General features: G+C 48.5%; 1 protein-coding gene across 2 annotated transcripts in view; it reads left to right on the top strand.

Annotated features, from left to right (window-relative positions):
- LOC142303893 (uncharacterized) overlaps positions 1 to 19707 on the top strand; it is a 59974-nt gene that overhangs the window by 24117 nt on the left and 16150 nt on the right. For both annotated transcript variants that reach the window (XM_075345757.1, XM_075345748.1), the window contains exon 4: positions 13990 to 14103. In XM_075345757.1, coding sequence (XP_075201872.1) covers positions 13990 to 14103 — 114 coding nt within the window. The remainder of the gene's footprint in view (positions 1 to 13989; positions 14104 to 19707) is intronic.

The following is a 19707-nucleotide window of genomic DNA, read 5'->3' as shown; positions in this document are numbered from 1 at the left end:
TTGGGCCATTCTTCCGCACACACCCCTCACATCCTGTATGGAGACACTAGTCACCTGCATTGCTCAGGGGGATTTTGGTCCATTCTTCCGCACACACTCCTCACATCCTGTATGGAGACACTAGTCGCCTGCATTGCTCAGGTGGGTTTTGGCCCATTCTTCCGCACACACTCCTCACATCCTGTATGGAGACACTAGTCGCCTGCATTGCTCAGGTGGATTTTGGCCCATTCTTCTGCACACACTCCTCACATCCTGTATGGAGACACTAGTCGCCTGCATTGCTCAGGTGGATTTTGGCCCATTCTTCTGCACACACTCCTCACATCCTGTATGGAGACACTAGTCACCTGCATTGCTCAAGTGGATTTTGGCCCATTCTTCTGCACACACTCCTCATATCCTGTATGGAGACACTAGTCGCCTGCATTTCTCAGGTAGATTTTGGTCCATTCTTCAGCACACACTCCTCACATCCTGTATGGAGACACTAGTCGCCTGCATTGCTCAGGTGGATTTTGGCCCATTCTTCCACACACACACTCCTCACATCCTGTATGGAGACACTAGTCGCCTGCATTGCTCAGGTGGATTTTGGCCCATTCTTCCGCACACACTCCTCACATCCTGTATGGAGACACTAGTCGCCTGCATTGCTCAGGTAGATTTTGGCCCATTCTTCCGCACACACTCCTCACATCCTGTATGGAGACACTACTCACCTGCATTGCTCAGGTGGATTTTGGCCCATTCTTCTGCACACACTCCTCACATCCTGTATGGAGACACTAGTCGCCTGCATTGCTCAGGTAGATTTTGGTCCATTCTTCTGCACACACTCCTCACATCCTGTATGGAGACACTAGTCACCTGCATTGCTCAGGTAGATTTTGGGCCATTCTTCCGCACACACTCCTCACATCCTGTATGGAGACACTAGTCACCTGCATTGCTCAGGTAGATTTTGGGCCATTCTTCTGCACACACTCCTCACATCCTGTATGGAGACACTAGTCACCTGCATTGCTCAGGTAGATTTTGGGCCATTCTTCCGCACACACTCCTCACATCCTGTATGGAGACACTAGTCCCTGCATTGCTCAGGTGGCTTTTGGCCCATTCTTCCACACACACTTCTCACATCCTGTATGGAGACACTAGTCGCCTGCATTGCTCAGGTGGATTTTGGCCATTCTTCTGCACACACTCCTCACATCCTGTATGGAGACACTAGTCGCCTGCATTGCTCAGGTGGATTTTGGCCCATTCTTCCGCACACACTCCTCACATCCTGTATGGAGACACTAGTCACCTGCATTGCTCAGGTGGATTTTGGCCCATTCTTCTGCACACACTCCTCACATCCTGTATGGAGACACTAGTCACCTGCATTGCTCAGGTGGATTTTGCCCCATTCTTCCGCACACACTCCTCACATCCTGTATGGAGACACTAGTCACCTGCATTGCTCAGGTGGATTTTGGCCCATTCTTCTGCACACACTGCTCACCTCCTGTATGGAGACACTAGTCACCTGCATTGCTCAGGTGGATTTTGGCCCATTCTTCTGCACACACTCCTCACATCCTGTATGGAGACACTAGTCGCCTGCATTGCTCAGGTGGAATTTGGCCCATTCTTCCGCACACACTCCTCACATCCTGTATGGAGACACTAGTCTCCTGCATTGCTCAGGGGGATTTTGGGCCATTCTTCCGCACACACTCCTCACATCCTGTATGGAGACACTAGTCTCCTGCATTGCTCAGGTGGATTTTGGTCCATTCTTCCGCACACACTCCTCACATCCTGTATGGAGACACTAGTCGCCTGCATTGCTCATGTGGATTTTGGCCATTCTTCCGCACACACTCCTCACATCCTGTATAGAGACACTAGTCACCTGCATTGCTCAGGTGGATTTTGGCCCATTCTTCCACACACACACTCCTCACATCCTGTATGGAGACACTAGTCGCCTGCATTGCTCAGGTGGATTTTGGCCCATTCTTCCACACACACACTCCTCACATCCTGTATGGAGACAATAGTCACCTGCATTGCTCAGATGGATTTTGGGCCATTCTTCCGCACACACTCCTCACATCCTGTATGGAGACACTAGTCACCTGCATTGCTCAGGTGGATTTTGGTCCATTCTTCCGCACACACTCCTCACATCCTGTATGGAGACACTAGTCGTCTGCATTGCTCAGGTGGATTTTGGCCATTCTTCCGCACACACTCCTCACATCCTGTATGGAGACACTAGTCCCCTGCATTGCTCAGGTGGATTTTGGCCCATTCTTCCGCACACACTCCTCACATCCTGTATGGAGACACTAGTCGTCTGCATTGCTCAGGTGGATTTTGGCCATTCTTCCGCACACACTCCTCACATCCTGTATGGAGACACTGGTCTCCTGCATTGCTCAGGTGGATTTTGGGCCATTCTTCCGCACACACTCCTCACATCCTGTATGGAGACACTAGTCGCCTGCATTGCTCAGATGGATTTTGAGCCATTCTTCCGCACACACCCCTCACATCCTGTATGGAGACACTAGTCGCCTGCATTGCTCAGGTGGATTTTGGGCCATTCTTCCGCACACACCCCTCACATCCTGTATGGAGACACTAGTCACCTGCATTGCTCAGGGGGATTTTGGTCCATTCTTCCGAACACACTCCTCACATCTTGTATGGAGACACTAGTCGGCTGCATTGCTCAGGTGGATTTTGGGCCATTCTTCCGCACACACTCCTCACATCCTGTATGGAGACACTAGTCGCCTGCATTGCTCAGGTGGATTTTGGCCATTCTTCCGCACACACACTCCTCACATCCTGTATGGAGACACTAGTCGCCTGCATTGCTCAGGTGGATTTTGGCCCATTCTTCCACACACACACTCCTCACATCCTGTATGGAGACAATAGTCACCTGCATTGCTCAGATGGATTTTGGGCCATTCTTCCGCACACACTCCTCACATCCTGTATGGAGACACTAGTCACCTGCATTGCTCAGGTGGATTTTGGTCCATTCTTCCGCACACACTCCTCACATCCTGTATGGAGACACTAGTCGTCTGCATTGCTCAGGTGGATTTTGGCCATTCTTCCGCACACACTCCTCACATCCTGTATGGAGACACTAGTCCCCTGCATTGCTCAGGTGGATTTTGGCCCATTCTTCCGCACACACTCCTCACATCCTGTATGGAGACACTAGTCGTCTGCATTGCTCAGGTGGATTTTGGCCATTCTTCCGCACACACTCCTCACATCCTGTATGGAGACACTGGTCTCCTGCATTGCTCAGGTGGATTTTGGGCCATTCTTCCGCACACACTCCTCACATCCTGTATGGAGACACTAGTCGCCTGCATTGCTCAGATGGATTTTGAGCCATTCTTCCGCACACACCCCTCACATCCTGTATGGAGACACTAGTCGCCTGCATTGCTCAGGTGGATTTTGGGCCATTCTTCCGCACACACCCCTCACATCCTGTATGGAGACACTAGTCACCTGCATTGCTCAGGGGGATTTTGGTCCATTCTTCCGAACACACTCCTCACATCTTGTATGGAGACACTAGTCGGCTGCATTGCTCAGGTGGATTTTGGGCCATTCTTCCGCACACACTCCTCACATCCTGTATGGAGACACTAGTCACCTGCATTGCTCAGTTGGATTTTGGGCCATTCTTCCGCACACACCCCTTACATCCTGTATGGAGACACTAGTCGCCTGCATTGCTCAGGTGGATTTTGGCCCATTCTTCCGCACACACCCCTTACATCCTGTATGGAGACACTAGTCACCTGCATTGCTCAGGTGGATTTTGGGCCATTCTTCCGCACACACTGCTCACCTCCTGTATGGAGACACTAGTCACCTGCATTGCTCAGGTGGATTTTGGCCCATTCTTCTGCACACACTCCTCACATCCTGTATGGAGACACTAGTCACCTGCATTGCTCAGGGGGATTTTGGGCCATTCTTCCGCACACACTCCTCACATCCTGTATGGAGACACTAGTCTCCTGCATTGCTCAGGTGGATTTTGGACCATTCTTCCGCACACACTCCTCACATCCTGTATGGAGACACTAGTCGCCTGCATTGCTCATGTGGATTTTGGCCATTCTTCCGCACACACTCCTCACATCCTGTATAGAGACACTAGTCACCTGCATTGCTCAGGTGGATTTTGGCCCATTCTTCCACACACACACTCCTCACATCCTGTATGGAGACACTAGTCGCCTGCATTGCTCAGGTGGATTTTGGCCCATTCTTCCACACACACACTCCTCACATCCTGTATGGAGACAATAGTCACCTGCATTGCTCAGATGGATTTTGGGCCATTCTTCCGCACACACTCCTCACATCCTGTATTGAGACACTAGTCACCTGCATTGCTCAGGTGGATTTTGGTCCATTCTTCCGCACACACTCCTCACATCCTGTATGGAGACACTAGTCGTCTGCATTGCTCAGGTGGATTTTGGCCATTCTTCCGCACACACTCCTCACATCCTGTATGGAGACACTAGTCCCCTGCATTGCTCAGGTGGATTTTGGCCCATTCTTCCGCACACACTCCTCACATCCTGTATGGAGACACTAGTCGTCTGCATTGCTCAGGTGGATTTTGGCCATTCTTCCGCACACACTCCTCACATCCTGTATGGAGACACTGGTCTCCTGCATTGCTCAGGTGGATTTTGGGCCATTCTTCCGCACACACTCCTCACATCCTGTATGGAGACACTAGTCACCTGCATTGCTCAGGTAGATTTTGGGCCATTCTTCCGCACACACCCCTCACATCCTGTATGGAGACACTAGTCACCTGCATTGCTCAGGTGGATTTTGGGCCATTCTTCCGCACACACTCCTTACATCCTGTATGGAGACACTAGTCGCCTGCATTGCTCAGGTGGATTTTGGCCCATTCTTCCGCACACACTCCTCACATCCTGTATGGAGACACTAGTCGCCTGCATTGCTCAGGGGGATTTTGGTCCATTCTTCCGCACACACTCCTCACATCTTGTATGGAGACACTAGTCGGCTGCATTGCTCAGGTGGATTTTGGGCCATTCTTCCGCACACACCCCTTACATCCTGTATGGAGACACTAGTCACCTGCATTGCTCAGGGGGATTTTGGTCCATTCTTCCGAACACACTCCTCACATCTTGTATGGAGACACTAGTCGGCTGCATTGCTCAGGTGGATTTTGGGCCATTCTTCCGCACACACTCCTCACATCCTGTATGGAGACACTAGTCACCTGCATTGCTCAGGTGGATTTTGGGCCATTCTTCCGCACACACCCCTTACATCCTGTATAAAGACACTAGTCACCTGCATTGCTCAGGTGGATTTTGGACCATTCTTCTGCACACACCCCTCACATCCTGTATGGAGACACTAGTCGCCTGCATTGCTCAGGTGGATTTTGGCCCATTCTTCCGCACACACCCCTTACATCCTGTATGGAGACACTAGTCACCTGCATTGCTCAGGTGGATTTTGGGCCATTCTTCCGCACACACTCCTCACATCCTGTATGGAGACACTAGTCACCTGCATTGCTCAGGTGGATTTTGGACCATTCTTCTGCACACACTCCTCACATCCTGTATGGAGACACTAGTCGCCTGCATTGCTCAGGTGGATTTTGGCCCATTCTTCCGCACACACCTCTTACATCCTGTATGGAGACACTAGTCACCTGCATTGCTCAGGTGGATTTTGGCCCATTCTTCTGCACACACTCCTCACATCCTGTATGGAGACACTAGTCGCCTGCATTGCTCAGGTGGATTTTGGGCCATTCTTCCGCACACACCCCTTACATCCTGTATGGAGACACTAGTCACCTGCATTGCTCAGGTGGATTTTGGCCCATTCTTCTGCACACACTCCTCACATCCTGTATGGAGACACTAGTCACCTGCATTGCTCAGGTGGATTTTGGGCCATTCTTCCGCACACACTCCTCACATCCTGTATGGAGACACTAGTCGCCTGCATTACTCAGGTGGATTTTGGCCCATTGTTCCGTACACACTCCTCACATCCTGTATGGAGACACTAGTCACCTGCATTGCTCAGGTGGATTTTGGGCCATTCGTCCGCACACACTCCTCACATCCTGTATGGAGACACTAGTCACTGCATTGCTCAGGTGAATTTTGGCCCATTCTTCTGCACACACTCCTCACATCCTGTATGGAGACACTAGTCACCTGCATTGCTCAGGTGGATTTTGGGCCATTCGTCCGCACACACTCCTCACATCCTGTATGGAGACACTAGTCACCTGCATTGCTCAGGTGGATTTTGGCCCATTCTTCCGCACACACACTCCTCACATCCAGTATGGAGACACTAGTCGCCTGCATTGCTCAGGTGGATTTTGGCCCATTCTTCCGCACACACACTCCTCACATCCTGTATGAAGACACTAGTCACCTGCATTGCTCAGGTGGATTTTGGCCCATTCTTCCGCACACACTCCTCACATCCTGTATGGAGACACTACTCGCCTGCATTGCTCAGGTGGATTTTGGTCCATTCTTCCGCACACACTCCTCACATCCTGTATGGAGACACTAGTCACCTGCATTGCTCAGGTGGATTTTGGCCCATTCTTCTGCACACACTCCTTACATCCTGTATGGAGACACTAGTCACCTGCATTGCTCAGGTGGATTTTGGTCCATTCTTCCGCACACACTCCTCACATCCTGTATGGAGACACTAGTCACCTGCATTGCTCAGGTGGATTTTGGCCCATTCTTCTGCACACACTCCTCACATCCTGTATGGAGACACTAGTCACCTGCATTGCTCAGGTGGATTTTGGTCCATTCTTCCGCACACACTCCTCACATCCTGTATGGAGACACTAGTCACCTGCATTGCTCAGGTGGATTTTGGCCATTCTTCCGCACACACACCTCACATCCTGTATGGAGACACTAGTCGCCTGCATTGCTCAGGTGGATTTTGGCCATTCTTCCGCACACACTCCTCACATCCTGTATGGAGACACTAGTCGCCTGCATTGCTCAGGTAGGATTTTGGCCCATTCTTCCACACACACACTCCTCACATCCTGTATGGAGACACTAGTCACCTGCATTGCTCAGGTGGATTTTGGCCCATTCTTCCGCACACACACTCCTCACATCCTGTATGGAGACACTAGTCCCCTGCATTGCTCAGGTGGATTTTGGCCCATTCTTCTGCACACACTCCTCACATCCTGTATGGAGACACTAGTCGCCTGCATTGCTCAGGTGGATTTTGGTCCCTTCTTCCGCACACACTCCTCACATCCTGTATGGAGACACTAGTCACCTGCATTGCTCAGGTGGATTTTGGCCCATTCTTCTGCACACACACTCCTCACATCCTGTATGGAGACACTAGTCACCTGCATTGCTCAGGTAGATTTTGGCCCATTCTTCCGCACACACTCCTCACATCCTGTATGGAGACACTAGTCGCCTGCATTCCTCAGGTGGGTTTTGGCCCATTCTTCCGCACACACGCCTCACATCCTGTATGGAGACACTAGTCACCTGCATTGCTCAGGTGGGTTTTGGCCCATTCTTCCGCACACACTCCTCACATCCTGTATGGAGACACTAGTCACCTGCATTGCTCAGGTGGATTTTGGCCCATTCTTCCGCACACACTCCTCACATCCTGTATGGAGATACTAGTTACCTGCATTGCTCAGGTGGATTTTGGGCCATTCTTCCGCACACACTCCTCACATCCTGTATGGAGACACTAGTCGCCTGCATTGCTCAGGTGGATTTTGGCCCATTGTTCCGCACACACACTCCTCACATCCTGTATGGAGACACTAGTCGCCTGCATTGCTCAGGTGGATTTTGGCCCATTCTTCCGCACACACTCCTCACATCCTGTATGGAGACACTAGTCGCCTGCATTGCTCAGGTGGATTTTGGTCCATTCTTCCGCACACACTCCTCACATCCTGTATGGAGACACTAGTCGCCTGCATTGCTCAGGTGGATTTTGGTCCATTCTTCCGCACACACTCCTCACATCCTGTATGGAGACACTAGTCACCTGCATTGCTCAGGTGGATTTTGGCCCATTCTTCCGCACACACACCTCACATCCTGTATGGAGACACTAGTCACCTGCATTGCTCAGGTGGATTTTGGCCCACTCTTCCGCACACACACTCCTCACATCCTGTATGGAGACACTAGTCACCTGCATTGCTCAGGTGGATTTTGGCCATTCTTCCGCACACACACCTCACATCCTGTATGGAGACACTAGTCACCTGCATTGCTCAGGTGGATTTTGGCCCACTCTTCCGCACACACTCCTCACATCCTGTATGGAGACACTAGTCACCTGCATTGCTCAGGTGGATTTTGGCCATTCTTCCGCACACACACTCCTCACATCCTGTATGGAGACACTAGTCACCTGCATTGCTCAGGTGGATTTTGGTCCATTCTTCCGCACACACACTCCTCACATCCTGTATGGAGACACTAGTCGCCTGCATTGCTCAGGTGGATTTTGGTCCATTCTTCCGCACACACTCCTCACATCCTGTATGGAGACACTAGTCACCTGCATTGCTCAGGTGGATTTTGGCCCATTCTTCTGCACACACTCCTCACATCCTGTATGGAGACACTAGTTGCCTGCATTGCTCAGGTGGATTTTGGGCCATTCTTCTGCACACACTCCTCACATCCTGTATGGAGACACTAGTCACCTGCATTGCTCAGGTGGATTTTGGCCATTCTTCCGCACACACACCTCACATCCTGTATGGAGACACTAGTCACCTGCATTGCTCAGGTGGATTTTGGCCCACTCTTCCGCACACACTCCTCACATCCTGTATGGAGACACTAGTCACCTGCATTGCTCAGGTGGATTTTGGCCATTCTTCCGCACACACTCCTCACATCCTGTATGGAGACACTAGTCACCTGCATTGCTCAGGTGGATTTTGGCCCATTGTTCTGCACACACTCCTCACCTCCTGTATGGAGACACTGGTCACCTGCATTGCTCAGGTGGATTTTGGTCCATTCTTCAGCACACACTCCTCACATCCTGTATGGAGACACTAGTCGCCTGCATTGCTCAGGTGGATTTTGGCCCATTCTTCCGCACACACTCCTCACATCCTGTATGGAGACACTAGTCACCTGCATTGCTCAGGTGGATTTTGGCCCATTCTTCCGCACACACTCCTCACATCCTGTATGGAGACACTAGTCACCTGCATTGCTCAGGTGGATTTTGGCCCATTCTTCCGCACACACTCCTTACATCCTGTATGGAGACACTAGTCGCCTGCATTGCTCAGGTGGATTTTGGCCCATTCTTCTGCACACACTCCTCACATCCTGTATGGAGACACTAGTCGCCTGCATTGCTCAGGTGGATTTTGGTCCATTCTTCCGCACACACTCCTCACATCCTGTATGGAGACACTAGTCACCTGCATTGCTCAGGTGGATTTTGGCCCATTCTTTCGCACACACTCCTCACATCCTGTATGGAGACACTAGTCTCCTGCATTGCTCAGGTAGATTTTGGCCCATTCTTCCGCACACACTCCTCACATCCTGTATGGAGACACTAGTCGCCTGCATTGCTCAGGTGGATTTTCGCCCATTCTTCCGCACACACTCCTCACATCCTGTATGGAGACACTAGTCACCTGCATTACTCAGGTGGATTTTGGCCCATTCTTCCGCACACACTCCTCACATCCTGTATGGAGACACTAGTCACCTGCATTGCTCAGGTGGATTTTGGCCCATTCTTCCACACACACACTCCTCACATCCTGTATAGAGGCACTAGTCACCTGCATTGCTCAGGTGGATTTTGGTCCCTTCTTCCGCACACACTCCTCACATCCTGTATGGAAACACTGGTCCCCTGCATTGCTCAGGTGGATTTTGGCCCATTCTTCTGCACACACTCCTCACATCCTGTATGGAGACACTAGTCACCTGCATTGCTCAGGTGGATTTTGGTCCCTTCTTCCGCACACACTCCTCACATCCTGTATGGAGACACTAGTCACCTGCATTGCTCAGGTGGATTTTGGCCCATTCTTCTGCACACACTCCTCACATCCTGTATGGAGACACTAGTCGCCTGCATTGCTCAGGTGGATTTTGGTCCATTCTTCCGCACACACTCCTCACATCCTGTATGGAGACACTAGTCACCTGCATTGCTCAGGTGGATTTTGGCCCATTCTTCCGCACACACTCCTCACATCCTGTATGGAGACACTAGTCTCCTGCATTGCTCAGGTAGATTTTGGCCCATTCTTCCGCACACACTCCTCACATCCTGTATGGAGACACTAGTCGCCTGCATTGCTCAGGTGGATTTTCGCCCATTCTTCCGCACACACTCCTCACATCCTGTATGGAGACACTAGTCACCTGCATTACTCAGGTGGATTTTGGCCCATTCTTCCGCACACACTCCTCACATCCTGTATGGAGACACTAGTCACCTGCATTGCTCAGGTGGATTTTGGCACATTCTTCCACACACACACTCCTCACATCCTGTATAGAGGCACTAGTCACCTGCATTGCTCAGGTGGATTTTGGTCCCTTCTTCCGCACACACTCCTCACATCCTGTATGGAAACACTAGTCCCCTGCATTGCTCAGGTGGATTTTGGCCCATTCTTCTGCACACACTCCTCACATCCTGTATGGAGACACTAGTCACCTGCATTGCTCAGGTGGATTTTGGTCCCTTCTTCCGCACACACTCCTCACATCCTGTATGGAGACACTAGTCACCTGCATTGCTCAGGTGGATTTTGGCCCATTCTTCTGCACACACTCCTCACATCCTGTATGGAGACACTGGTCGCCTGCATTGCTCAGGTGGGTTTTGGCCCATTCTTCCGCACACACGCCTCACATCCTGTATGGAGACACTAGTCACCTGCATTGCTCAGGTGGATTTTGGCCCTTTCTTCCGCACACACTCCTCACATCCTGTATGGAGACACTAGTCACCTGCATTGCTCAGGTGGATTTTGGCCCATTCTTCCGCACACACTCCTCACATCCTGTATGGAGACACTAGTCGCCTGCATTGCTCAGGTGGGTTTTGGCCCATTCTTCCGCACACACTCCTCACATCCTGTATGGAGACACTAGTCGCCTGCATTGCTCAGGTGGATTTTGGTCCATTCTTCCGCACACACACTCCTCACATCCTGTATGGAGACACTAGTCGCCTGCATTGCTCAGGTGGAGTTTGGCCCATTCTTCTGCACACAGTCCTCACATCCTGTATGGAGACACTAGTCACCTGCATTGCTCAGGTGGATTTTGGCCCATTCTTCCGCACACACTCCTCACCTCCTGTATGGAGACACTGGTCGCCTGCATTGGTCAAGTGGAGTTTGGCCCATTCTTCCACACACACTCCTCACATCCTGTATGGAGACACTAGTCGCCTGCATTGCTCAGGTGGATTTTGGGCCATTCTTCCGCACACACTCCTCACATCCTGTATGGAGACACTGGTCACCTGCATTGCTCAGGTGGATTTTGGTCCATTCTTCCGCACACACTCCTCACATCCTGTATGGAGACACTAGTCGCCTGCATTGCTCAGGTGGATTTTGCCCCATTCTTCTGCACACACTCCTCACATCCTGTATGGAGACACTAGTCGCCTGCATTGCTCAGGTGGATTTAGGTCCATTCTTCCGCACACACTCCTCACATCCTGTATGGAGATACTAGTTACCTGCATTGCTCAGGTGGATTTTGGCCCATTCTTCCGCACACACTCCTCACATCCTGTATGGAGACACTAGTCGCCTGCATTGCTCAGGTGGATTTTGGCCCATTGTTCCGCACACACTCCTCACATCCTGTATGGAGACACTAGTCGCCTGCATTGCTCAGGTGGATTTTGGCCCATTCTTCTGCACACACTCCTCACATCCTGTATGGAGACACTAGTCGCCTGCATTGCTCAGGTGGATTTGGCCCATTCTTCTGCACACACTCCTCACATCCTGTATGGAGACACTAGTCGCCTGCATTGCTCAGGTGGATTTTGGCCCATTCTTCTGCACACACTCCTCACATCCTGTATGGAGACACTAGTCGCCGGCATTGCTCAGGTGGATTTTGGCCCATTCTTCCGCACACACTCCTCACATTCTGTATGGAGTCACTAGTCGCCTGCATTGCTCAGGTGGATTTTGGCCCATTCTTCCGCACACACTCCTCACATTCTGTATGGAGTCACTAGTCGCCTGCATTGCTCAGGTGGATTTTGGTCCATTCTTCCGCACACACTCCTCACATCTTGTATGGAGACACTAGTCGCCTGCATTGCTCAGGTGTGAGTTTGGTCCATTCTTCCGCACACACTCCTCACATCCTGTGTGGAGACACTAGTCGCCTGCATTGCTCAGGTGGATTTTGGCCCATTCTTCCGCACACACTCCTCACATCCTGTATGGAGACACTAGTCGCCTGCATTGCTCAGGTGGATTTTGGCCCATTCTTCTGCACACACTCCTCACATCCTGTATGGAGACACTAGTCGCCTGCATTGCTCAGGTGGATTTTGGGACATTCTTCCACACACTCCTCACATCCTGTATGGAGACACTAGTCACCTGCATTGCTCAGGTGTATTTTGGCCCATTCTTCCGCACACACTCCTCACATCCTGTATGGAGACACTAGTCACCTGCATTGCTCAGGTGGATTTTGGTCCATTCTTCTGCACACACTCCTCACATCCTGTATGGAGACACTAGTCGCCTGCATTGCTCAGGTGGGTTTTTGCCCATTGTTCCGCACACACACTCCTCACATCCTGTATGGAGACACTAGTCGCCTGCATTGCTCAGGTGGATTTTGGCCCATTCTTCCGCACACACTCCTCACATCCTGTATGGAGACACTAGTCGCCTGCATTGCTTAGGTGGATTTGGCCCATTCTTCCGCACACACTCCTCACATCCTGTATGGAGACACTAGTCGCCTGCATTGCTCAGGTGGATTTGGCCCATTCTTCCGCACACACTCCTCACATCCTGTATGGAGACACTAGTCGCCTGCATTGCTCAGGTGGATTTGGCCCATTCTTCCGCACACACTCCTCACATTCTGTATGGAGACACTAGTCTCCGGCATTGCTCAGGTGGATTTGGCCCATTCTTCCGCACATACTCCTCACATCCTGTATGGAGACACTAGTCTCCTGCATTGCTCACGTGGATTTTGGCCCATTCTTCCACACACACTCCTCACTTCCTAAAGGTCCTGTCTCCTTCTATGAACTCTGAGCTTTAGTTCCTTCCAGACATTTTGTATTGGATTCAGCTCGGCCATTCTAGCAGATGTATTTTTTGTCTCTGAAACCAGTTGTAGTTTCCTTGTCCGTGTGCTTGGGATCATTGTCTTGCTGAAATGTCCTCCCTTGTTTCATCTTCATCATCTTGGTAGATGGCAGTAGATGTTTATCAGGAATGTCTCTGTACATTTGTCCATTCATCCTTCCTTCAATTATATGCAGTTTACCAGTGTCATCTGCTGAAAATCAGTCCCACACCATGATGTTGCCACCTCCACATTTCACTGGTGTTGGTGTTTTTGGGGGGATTTGCATTTTGGCCTCCAAACATGGTGTATTATGGCCTCCAAAGAGTTCAGTTTTGATCTCCTTTGACCAGACTATATTCTTCAGTAGCTCACAGTTGAAGCAGATAATATCATTTCTCTCTAAGTGGCAGGATTGCTTCCTAATTACTGAGAGATTTCAACTGTGTCAGGACTTTCCAGGTCTTATCAGAAGGACGTGGTTCCCGGCCAGTCTCTTCAATTTATCTTGGTGATAGTAATGCATAATCCATAACATCTGTTTATCTTCTAGACAAAATCTGTAAGAGAGAAACATCAGTCCCTTACAACTGGACTTTTATCGTCATCGTCATCATCATCATCATCATCGCCATCTTCATCGGTGCTGTCGTAGCTTACAAGAAATGTAAGTGGCGAGAACCTTTCCTACAGATTGGATAATGATGAAGTGTGTCTCCTGCTCAGCGGACCGGGGTGGTGGGTTATCAGTCAGTAGTGCCATCCTGATCCCCTCCAGCCCTTTACATTCTCCTTCTCTCTTTTAACATGGAGATCTTTTAATCCCCAGAACGTTGGAATTAGGTATTGTTAGGGCATATTTTTGTCTTCTGTCAGAGCTGCGCACGTCTTAGTGGTGGGACTTGATTGTGGTTGGTGGTGGCGCTGGTGAAGGCATCGTCTGGGGGTAGAGGAGGAGGCTGCCCTTCCCTTCTACATCTTCCAGAGCCAGCGGCCGGTGTCAGGACCATTATACATGATGCCAAGTGAGAACACTTACTATAGAACAATGCTACTGAGGACCCCCGGAGTCCATAGACATTAGATGTTGGAAGCTCCACCACAGACCACAGTGCAATGTCCTCAGATGTAGCCTTGTAGATCGATAAAACACATCCTGAAAGGAACTGGAGAATGTTCTGGAATCAGGGTAATTCCTGCTGCCGTAGGCGGATTATAATGAGGGCAATCTGGGCTACTGCCCGGGGCCCAAAGCTACAGGGGGGCCTATGGCCATATTGTGCTCATTATAATGTTTTGTGCAGCTACTCACACTCACCTCGCTCCCCTTCCCCGGGCTCCGCTCTCCAGGCTCAGAGCTCTCCTGGTGCTACACTTCCAGCAACAAACAGCAGCGGAGCTCCTGTCACCAGTGTAATGTCACCAACCGGCCTGGTATATAGGGGTTATGTGGGGGCTCATACTGCATATAAGGACTATATGGGGGCTCATATTGTACATAGAGGGCTATGTGAGGGCTTATGTTGTATATAGGGAGTGCTGTACATAGGCCCATGTGCTGCCCCCACGCCTGTAGCAACCGGGCTGCTCGGATCCGGACCCGCTGTGTGGCTCGAGGGATCCTCCGGACCCAGGGGGTCACGCGGACATGCCAAATGAAAAGGGGGACGTAGTTGTACGGGCTTGGCCGTATTCAGTTTGTGACACCACCCACGGTGTGTGGTGAAAGGTGGCACCACCGCTGCTGTTGTGGGACACCCCGGGGGAGATGCAATGGCAGCTGTATACTAACCCCTCCGTGGGTAGGATTGGTTGCCCCGGGGCTCAGTGGCTCTGTGCAGGGGATGGTGATGGCAGGGGCCTGCACGCCCGGATGTACCAGGGGATGTTTGGTTACTCACAGTTGAATAAATCACACGAGTCTTTTGGTAAACCAAGGTGCTGGTGGCCGGCCGCCGCGGCTGGTTGTACTCTGGTCCCCCACCCAGGCTGGTGGTCGCCGTCTTTTCCCTCTGCACTGTTTTTGCTTGTGTTAGACTTCCTGGTATGGAACACAGGAGTCTGCTCCTGGCTTCTTGTGTACCTGAGGAACCGTGCCCGCTGACGCTGACCCGTGGGATCTACCAGGCCCTGGCGGTTGCCCTATCCCTCTCTGTGGGTGGTTGCCTGCTTTTGGGACTTTGGTTGGGACAGGACCTAAAATCCTGCCCTCAATTGGTTAATTAGCTAGGCCGTTGGTTCCGGTCCTGGCTTCAGGGTCCAAGTTCCCCCTCTGTGCATGGTTTCCGGGTCGGTTCTCCGGTATTGGTACCGGCGGGCTGCAACTCTGTCCGGTCCACCTCGGATTTCCGGCTGCCATCTTCCCGTCGCCTGCTGACGGGGACCACTGTCTGTCACCTAGCCAAGGCACCAGGGCTCCAAATAATATTGAAGAAGGAAGATCGGACCCATCACCAATTCCAAAAATATGTTAAAAATCAAACTTCTTTATTAATACATGATTAAAAAAATTTTCTTATATGAAGACCATAGTGGGGAGTATGAAACATAGCACTTAACGCGTTTCGGACTTCATAAATTTAAAAACAAAAAACTAGTCCTTAATCATAAGTAGTCTATGTGTGGTATGCAGGGGACCTATATAGTGATTCCTACCTGGAAGAGGAAGTTTAGGAATTAGTCATACAAGGGTGTGTGTCCTGAATATGCTAATTGGATGAAAAGAGGGAGAAAGTGTGTGGTAAAATGCTTGCATGGTTAATATATTTAAACTTGGAAGATATTATGTGGATAATGATAAGTAAAAATGTATATTAGGAGAAATGAATTAATCTTAAAAATTGGTCATGGAAATTAAACAGCAAGTGCTGCATGTATGTATCATAACAGTTTGAAATAAATCATGATATATATATAAAGCTAAGATTTACTCACATATATATGATATTTGAGCAATATTGGTATTTCTTCATATAGGACTTAAGATAATTCTGTGAGAATTTCTATGCCTAAACGTATTAAAACCATTGGGAAAATGCGGATGGAAAGCATATGTATGTATATATACATATACACTCACTACATATACACATACTCATATATACACATGAGAGCCCTGAAGATATAAGATAATGTAATAAATATTGGTATGAAAAGAAAAAAAAAAAAAGGGGGGGGGGAAGAGAAGGGGGAGGGGGGATTAGATAATGAAACGTAGGTCTGATCTATAGTTGAGTCCAGCAGGGTATCTCGTATCAAGTTTGAGAATCCATTGTGCCTCTGCATGAAGTAATGTTGTAAACCAGTCTCCACCTCTAGGGGGTCTGGGAATGTACTCAATACTGGTTATGGTTAGAAAAGAAAAATTTGCATCATGTGAGTCCAAAAAATGCCTGGTGAGTCCTGATGTAGATCGTTTCTTGCCCACATTGGAAGTAGTTGTATTTAAAGCTGCTGAGGCAGATCTTATGTGTTCGGATATCCTGGTCCTGAGAGATCTTGACGTACATCCAATATAACTTTTGTCGCAGGCAGTGCAGGATGCTTTGTATATTACATAGGATGAGGAACAATTCATGAAAGATTTAATGTTGATGGTATCGTTATTGGAAGCAGTGAAGGAACGATTATTCAGCATATATTTGCAGAGGCCACATCTATTTAAGCCACATTTATAGGAACCAGTGGTATTCAACCAAGTTTTCTTAGATTTTTTGGTATTATACATGCTAGGTGAGACAAGGTTACCTATTGTTTGTGCTTTTCTGGCGACTATGTTTATCCCTTGTGACAGTATGGGATCCAGATCCTTGTCCTGCTGTAAAAAAGGAATAAATTGGAGAAAGGTTTTTTTAATTTGAAAAAAGTCATCACTGAATGGAGTAGAAAAAGTGATACGATTCTGTTGTTTGTCATGATTGTGGCGATCCAGTAATAAATCGTTGTGGGATCTGTTAGCTACAATAGAAGAAGCCCTATTGAGAGTCTGGTCTGTATAGCCTCTCTTCTTTAGTCTCCGTTTAATATGTGTGGCTGCAATAGAAAAAGAAGTATCTGATGAGCAAAGTCTTCTAGCTCTAAGGAGTTCACCGACGGGTAAATTCTGCAAAGTATGTGGCATGTGGCAACTATTAGCATGGAGGGTAGTATTGCCACTCACCGGTTTCCTGTAAAGAGTTGTATCAATATTCCCTGTAGTGGAGTTACCAAGTAATTGAATGTCCAAAAAAGGCGCATGGTGTGTATGGAGGTTAACGGTGAAACGTAAATTTAGATGGTTATTGTTGAGATAGGAACTCAGCAAGGTAATAAACTCTTGCGGTATGGTATTTTCATCCTTTTCACATATCATCAACTGGTCATCTATATAACGAGCATACCAACGGATTTGTGACAAGAAAGGATTCTGTTCCGTATGGATATACTGTTCCTCCCAATACGCCATGTAAATGTTTGCTAGGGCGCATGAAAAACTCGCCCCCATAGGACATCCAGCAGTCTGAAGATAGAAAACTCCATTAAATTGGAAAAAATTGTGTTTGAACCTGACTCCTCAGAATTTTCTGTCCTTAACCTCTCAGCATGCATTTTGAGCACTGATCAGATTAATGTCCTCAAGAAAGGACTGAACTTTGCACCAAATAATAGAGCAAACCTCTTTCAGACCATAAAAGATGTCAACAAATTTATCAGAAATCTTACTGTAAAAAAACATTTTGCTCATGCTATACAAGATGAAAAAGCGGGAGATACATCCATCAGCCAGGGAGAGAATACAATTCCAGTCCCCTTGTACCTGAATTTAAAGGAACAAATTTCCATAGCAAATTTAAACCTCACAAAACTATCTAAAAAATTCCTCCTTTAAAAACGAAAAACCCACATTTCTACCCCGTAGCCTCCAGATCACCTGTTATGGATACATATCAGGATCTTATGGAGACCGAAATCCGTAAAATTCTTTCTAACAAATCGGACATCCATGACAATCTATCTTCACGTGAGAGGTATGCCCTTAAAAATTTAAAACAAAATGAATATATATCCATCCGACCAGCAGACAAAGGTGAGTCTATTGTTATTCTAGACAGCACTTTATATGAGAAAGAAATCATCTCTATGTTAAGTGATCACTCCACCTACAGGAGGCTGGACAGCGACCCCACCACAGTTTTTTCCACCAAACTACAAACTATACTCCAACAAGGTCTAGAGTGGGGCATTATTAATCAAAAGACATATGAATATATTATGGTTGAGACTCCAACTTGCCCCATTCTCCATGGTCTCCCAAAGGTGCATAAAGGCATATTCCCACCTTCATTGAGACTTATAGTAGCCAGCACTGACTCTTTGACCAGTCCCTTATCAGACTGGCTTGATAATATTCTCCAACCCCTCATGAGACGTACCACGGGATATATCAAGGACACTAAAAGCCTGTTACAGAATCTCAAAGAAATGACATGGACGGAGCATTCTTTTTGGATTACCAGTGATGTTATATCTTTATATCCATGCATCCCCCATGACCAAGCATTGCAGGCTTTATTCTGTCATCTGGAAAAATACAGTTCCTTGGAAGATATCCTAAAGGAATTCATCCTCATGGCCACAGGCTTTCTCCTCAAACACAATTTTTTCCAATTTAATGGAGTTTTCTATCTTCAGACTGCTGGATGTCCTATGGGGGCGAGTTTTTCATGCGCCCTAGCAAACATTTACATGGCGTATTGGGAGGAACAGTATATCCATACGGAACAGAATCCTTTCTTGTCACAAATCCGTTGGTATGCTCGTTATATAGATGACCAGTTGATGATATGTGAAAAGGATGAAAATACCATACCGCAAGAGTTTATTACCTTGCTGAGTTCCTATCTCAACAATAACCATCTAAATTTACGTTTCACCGTTAACCTCCATACACACCATGCGCCTTTTTTGGACATTCAATTACTTGGTAACTCCATTACAGGGAATATTGATACAACTCTTTACAGGAAACCGGTGAGTGGCAATACTACCCTCCATGCTAATAGTTGCCACATGCCACATACTTTGCAGAATTTACCCGTCGGTGAACTCCTTAGAGCTAGAAGACTTTGCTCATCAGATACTTCTTTTTCTATTGCAGCCACACATATTAAACGGAGACTAAAGAAGAGAGGCTATACAGACCAGACTCTCAATAGGGCTTCTTCTATTGTAGCTAACAGATCCCACAACGATTTATTACTGGATCGCCACAATCATGACAAACAACAGAATC

The sequence above is a fragment of the Anomaloglossus baeobatrachus genome, chromosome 1, assembly GCF_048569485.1.
Source record: "Anomaloglossus baeobatrachus isolate aAnoBae1 chromosome 1, aAnoBae1.hap1, whole genome shotgun sequence".
NCBI classification, from domain to species: Eukaryota; Metazoa; Chordata; class Amphibia; order Anura; family Aromobatidae; genus Anomaloglossus; species Anomaloglossus baeobatrachus.
This window is presented reverse-complemented; position numbering and strand designations above follow the sequence as displayed.